The 5,945-nt window shown below is 32.4% G+C and overlaps 1 protein-coding gene across 5 annotated transcripts; it reads right to left on the reverse strand.

Annotated features, from left to right (window-relative positions):
- LOC104892791 (uncharacterized) lies at positions 1-4,938 on the reverse strand. 5 transcript variants are annotated; one of them, XM_010678794.2, is made up of 11 exons: positions 4,785-4,938; positions 1,890-1,974; positions 1,695-1,759; positions 1,526-1,579; positions 1,396-1,446; positions 1,237-1,299; positions 1,018-1,083; positions 878-916; positions 648-770; positions 444-536; positions 1-368 (listed from the first exon to the last, which is right to left on the reverse strand). In XM_010678794.2, exons 3-11 carry the CDS (start codon positions 1,746-1,748, stop codon positions 111-113), a joined length of 801 nt encoding a protein of 266 aa, XP_010677096.2. In that variant the 5' UTR covers positions 1,749-1,759; positions 1,890-1,974; positions 4,785-4,938; the 3' UTR covers positions 1-110. The 5 variants fall into 5 exon arrangements, with proteins under 5 accessions (XP_010677096.2, XP_057250971.1, XP_057250972.1 ...); XM_057394988.1 differs by having other exon boundaries at positions 1-536; XM_057394989.1 differs by lacking the exon at positions 1,396-1,446 and having other exon boundaries at positions 1-536.
- Positions 4,939-5,945: the final 1,007 nt, after the last annotated feature.

A 5,945-nucleotide genomic window follows, 5' to 3' on the forward strand; every position in this document is an offset into this window, starting at 1 on the left:
TATTGAAACAAAAAATTTATTAGGATGATAAACCTTCATAGGAGCCCTAACTATAATACACATACTATTGTGATGGCAACAATCTACGATCTGGAATTGTCATGGAGGTATTACCGTCTTATCACCTGCACGTCTTTAGGACATTGCCTTTTTAACCTCAATAAGATTGGTTTCAAGTCAGGCACAAGTACGCGTGGTGTTGTTGCATTATGCCATCCCAAGTCTTTGTTCTTCAAGAAGGGCACAATGTATTTTTTCAAACCATCATCTGAGATTGCTAGATGATCTCCTGGTAAAGTTACATAAGTGACCTTCCCTGCTTCCTCTAGTGCTTTTAAACCAATCCAATCTTCAACGAAAAGCTTCGTCTGCGTTTCAGAAACATAAAAATAAATTTGATGCAGGGTAACAGTCAAAGAGCCAAACTCGAAAGGATAATTCACCTCTCGGACAGGTAGCACACAACGGAAGGAATGGTCCTGGTAATACCCAAACCATGAGGTTTCTTTTGGAATTAGAACGTTTTCATTGTCGAACTGTTTTATCAGGCAAATGGGTGTTAGTTTTATCTTACTGTATCGTATAATATACTGTATTACTGTATGTGCAAACTGTTTAAAAATAATTTTCTCTTAAAGCTCGCTCACCTTAATAAGCACCAAGTTCTCTAAACTTTTGAATCTTTCTTTGTAGATTGAGCTTCTTTCATTTGCTATTTCGTTATTAAGCTTCGGAAGGAATTTAGAATTTTCGAGATATGAAGGAATATTCTGAAGTACACAACATGAAGATTAAATATGGTAGCTGAAATGTAAATAAAAACTGCAATAGACATCAGATATCTGAACCAAACGATGTAAGTAGAAATATTGCTTACATTTGGGATTTTTATATAACCACTGACAGCCAAATTTTTCTGCATTTTAAAGGAACAATAGAGATTTATTGAATTAAAGTTGTCAGAAACTAATTGTAAAACAGATAGCAGATCATATAACATTGATAAGAAATAAGCACCTGGATAAATTTTCTGTAGATACCAAAATTCATAAGTTTTGCTGCTACAGAGTGCATCCCTCTAAACTGCAGATGAAACAAGCAGAGGAAGAAATGTCATCTGAAACTGCTGTTTATGCGCTGATGATAGAAAATTTATTCAAATGCAATTTCCATGCATCAAATAAACTGATAATCCATAATCTCCAAATGTAGGAATGAATAGATTAGGATGCTTACAAGGCTGAAAGGTGGTGAACCTATTCCAGCATGCGGCCCTGCTAATGAGATGAAGTTATTTGCCTGTTTGGTGCCATCAAGACCATTACTAAAGAGGGCAAAAGTAGAAAAGAACACTGTCAGTTGGAAGAGTGTATGTATATATCAAATTCTTCTTACTTTTGGTGCTCCATCACAGAACTCAATTATGCTTCTTGCGATTAAATTTCCCTGCAACAAGCTTAAGCTTTAGCGAAAGACTGCAATAGTTTCTTACCCAAACGAGAAAAAATGATTAAGCAATTAATACCTGAGAGAGACCGATAATGTTATAACCTTGATTAAGCTCCTTCATTTGCTTCACCTGTATGTCATTTTGATAGCACACAATTATCTAACACTAATAAATCGAGCAACTATGATTTCTGTATCTCATAGTTAAAAGTCATAAGCTGTGGTCTGTGTGACTGCACTGTCACCTTGCTGCAGGCAATCGCCGCCTGATCCTTCAGGGGTAAAAGCCAGGAGCTCATGGCTACTTTCTCTGAAGATTTGCAAGAAAGAAAACAATGAGAAACTAGAGAGCATGAAGTTTAGGCTTGACTGCAAAAATGGAACATGGTGAGTTTATATATCTACAAAATCAGGATAATCAAAGGAATTAACAGACATACATGCAATATCCGTCAGTAGCTGACCAATGGCTTAACTGGTTAATGAGCTCAGAAACTTTCTTAGCTCTACAATCTTGTCCAATGCCTGAAGACAAAATACATAAATAAACGAAATTTCAAGAAACACATTAGCTTGAAATAGCTTGAAAGACTACCTAAAATACTCTCCACTTAGTATAGATGGAATGCAGAACATGAAATGCAACAAATCACATGACGTACAACCTAGGCGGAAATAAATGGTGGTAATGTCATTTGATTCATGCAAGGAAAATTCCTATATGTTACCATAGTGAAAATCTACTATATTCCGAACTTTGGTGAGATCTTTGCCCAAATTAGAACAAGAACAAAAAAGACACTATTAAGACACTAGAAAGAACTCCCTCATACTGCCGGTCGCCGGACAGATCGAACGCATATGAAATAGATCCTATGATTCCAACCCAAAACATGTGATTTTTTCCACGAACTTTTTGTTCCATACCGTTTCTAAAGTGTAATAGACAATAATGCAAATTGATGAAGAAAAACACATGTTTGGAGATGGATTCTTGTTATAGACACGAGTTTTTCCTTGAAAAACTACACGAAATTTCTATCAATACCATCATTTATTATCGCTGACCAATAATCGCCTACCAAGCAGATCGTCAGTAACAAAAAGAACTAGACAAAGTGAGATAAATACTCCTTCCGTTTAACAAGATCAGATATATCATGAAGAATCTATAGAAGTGTTGATCTGTATCGTTTGATGTTTGGATGAAGAATCTATATAAGAACTAGACTAATCTATTAATCATAAATTTTATTTTAGAAAACCTTAACGAATAGAATAGTTCCAATCATGTTCCTTCAACTTGGATCCTATACTCATCATCTAGTTTCACCTCGGCTAAACTCATCATTACTAACTAAGCCTGAATTTCCTAATCATAACTGATTTTTACTTATATACTTCCTGCGTTTAGAAATAGTTGACTTTCACGCATGTCGATGTATGATTTCAACCATTATCTTTAATTATCGATAAGTAACAATTATAAAAAATTTATATTAAAAAAATTTACATCGAGACAAATCTAACGAGACCCACATGACTATGTTTTTCCTAAAATATAAATCACCAAAGACAATCTAAGTGATAGACGGATAAAATATAATTTTGTGTTTTTAGTCATATATCTATACTAATATAATACTCCCTCCATCCCAAAATATAGTTCCCAACTTTCCATTTCCATTTTGGGTGTCCCAAAATATAGTTCCCATTTCCATATTTAGTTCTACATTTTTTCGTATTTTGTCTAGAAAAACCGTGTCCCATCATTTATTTTCTTCTTGAAATTTGTTGTTTCCTTTGTTTATTCAACCAAAATGTTACAATTAATGCTCTTTCACCAATTATTCTCCACTCTCTCCCTTAAAATCATCTTTTCCCATACAACATTTATTTAAATAAATAAAAAATCTTTACTATCCCTCTTAGATTCTATTTGCATAAATTACCGTGAAAAAAAGGAAATGGGAACTATATTTTGGGACGGAGGGAGTATATCGAAAGGTGTTCCTAACCACCAAATAAGTAATGTTTGGTGTTATATATATAAAATAAAATGTCAATAAATAAATATTATACTTATCCGAAACATAGCCGGGTTTAAAATCTAATTTGCTTCTTAAAAGGTGTATTGTAATTCGTATGCATCGTCCAAACTTTTTGCCTCCCCTTTTTATTAGTTGCAACCAAATTATTTACTTAATTCGTTTCAAATTACTCGCTACAAATTAACTTTCACACTTGATGATGTACTACTTTGACTATTAATATATTCTATTTTTTTGTTAGAGTAAAGTATAAGATTTTGATTCTTTAAAAATATACGTTGAGATCCTATAAAAAAATATATATATACGTTGACAAATTAAATAACATATTACATTAAAACATTTGATTTTATCTGATAGTAAATAATACATAGTCAAACTTCATTGATAAATACTAAAATATTTAAAATATAGCGTATAATTCAAAATGTAGGAAGTATATTTTTCTAAATGCATGATCAATAAAGTAAATGGAAATATTCAACCACCTAATAATCCATCGACTCTAAATCTCTAATCCTCTCACTGATTTCTAGACTATTTAAATAGTCTATTTCTTTACTTTGTCTATTGTGATTCTAAATCTACGTGTCAAATAACTTGCAACTTATATACAACTTAAACAAGTCTTTATTAATATCTACATAATAAATAAATGAAGTGGAGAGGTATGATGTCATATTTGAAAAGACTTTTTAACCCTTCATTCAATAATAAAAATATTACTTATTAAGTTTTCGAGATTTTCCTCAATCATAGTCTTTTCTAATTTATAATATGTATATCAAGAGAAGTTCAAAGTAGCTCAAATAAACTTTCATAAAAATATGCAGTAAAAGAAAAAGTTTAGGATTGACGAACAAATTAACATAACTAAAGTAATTTTCAAATCAATTACAAAACCAAAGACATAAAATTTTAATTTTACTTAAACTTTAAAATGCAATAATAATACCAACATTCATTAACAAGTAATAAACATACTAAAAAACAACTTTTTTATTAAGTAATTTTTATATTTCGTATTTACACCACATGATATTTAATTAGAAATAATCATAATTATAAGTTACATCCTTCAAAATTACATTCAGATTTTAATAATAATTCACACACGCATCGCGTGTAAAGAAGGCTAGTAGTATATAGTGTACCTGCTGAATAGACAAAGTTTTTTACAAGTATAATATAAATGAGTATCCATATGAGCTTTTAATTAAAAAAACCAAATTATTAATGGCAATTTAATAAATGAAGCAGAAGTGATTGAAGAGCAAGACATACCATGGATGACAACGAAAGGAAGAGAAGCTGAACTGGGGAAGTGAGGAGTGATCAAAGTAAGGACGAACATGAAAGACAGAAAAACTGATTTCATTTTTTGTTCTTTTTAGCAAATACTTCACTGTCTTCAGGTAAAGATATTGCACGCTAAATTTTCGTCTCTTATAAAAAATTTGACCGATCGGAGAAATGACGCCAAGAGACGACACATGGAATTAGTCATAACTCGTGAGTCGAAACTTTGAGTGGCGTGTTGAAATAATTACACAAGATGATAAAATACAATGTACAGCCAACTTCTTTGAGAAGAGAAACAAATAAATACTGACACTCGGCGAATTTGAGTTGATCGCCCCTGGATGATGGCTAAGACCAAATAAACCAAAGGACACAATGCACAGCAGCTAATAGAATTTCTTGTTTGCAATTGACACTGCATAATTCATATACAACAATCTATAACCAAGGTAGTGATAAGCATACAGCTTTCTACCAAGGTATTTGGCCATTTGGGTATTAGGTATAGCTCACAAAATAGACCCGTACCAGTTGACTTGACCCAAAACTCATTTTTCACCCGAAAACGATTCAAAATAGAATCGAAATCCGAAATTACCCTAACCCGACCCGAATTAAAATAGACATGAATATGATCCGAACCCGAATCTATTCAAACTTGAATCTACCCGATCCAAAATTGACTCGATAATGATGACCAAAACCCCAACCCAAACCCACCCCAAAAAATTGTCATATTAGTTACTTTTTAAACAAATTTAAGGAAAATATTGCCATAAAATACTATATATAATTTAGCCACTGTCCATTGATTATTTGATTTACTCTCATAGTCTTATATGTGTTTTATTTATTTGCGAGATTGAAAACCCGAGCTAACCCGAGCCGATCTAACCAGACTCAATCTAACCCAACCCAATATGACCCAAAATCTCATGGACCCGATATCAACCCATATCCGAACGTAATCCAAACACAAAGTTGACCCGATTATGACCCGACATGTACCCAATCCGTATGACCCGTTTGCCACCTCTAAATTATTACTGTGTTAGATTATAATTGGCTTGGTACCAGTAGATAACAACAATTTACAAATTAATTTCTAATCTAGAAATTTTTTTTTCATGTAATATTGCAGTC

Source organism: Beta vulgaris, chromosome 5 (assembly GCF_026745355.1).
Source record: "Beta vulgaris subsp. vulgaris cultivar EL10 chromosome 5, EL10.2, whole genome shotgun sequence".
Lineage (NCBI taxonomy): Eukaryota > Viridiplantae > Streptophyta > Magnoliopsida > Caryophyllales > Amaranthaceae > Beta > Beta vulgaris.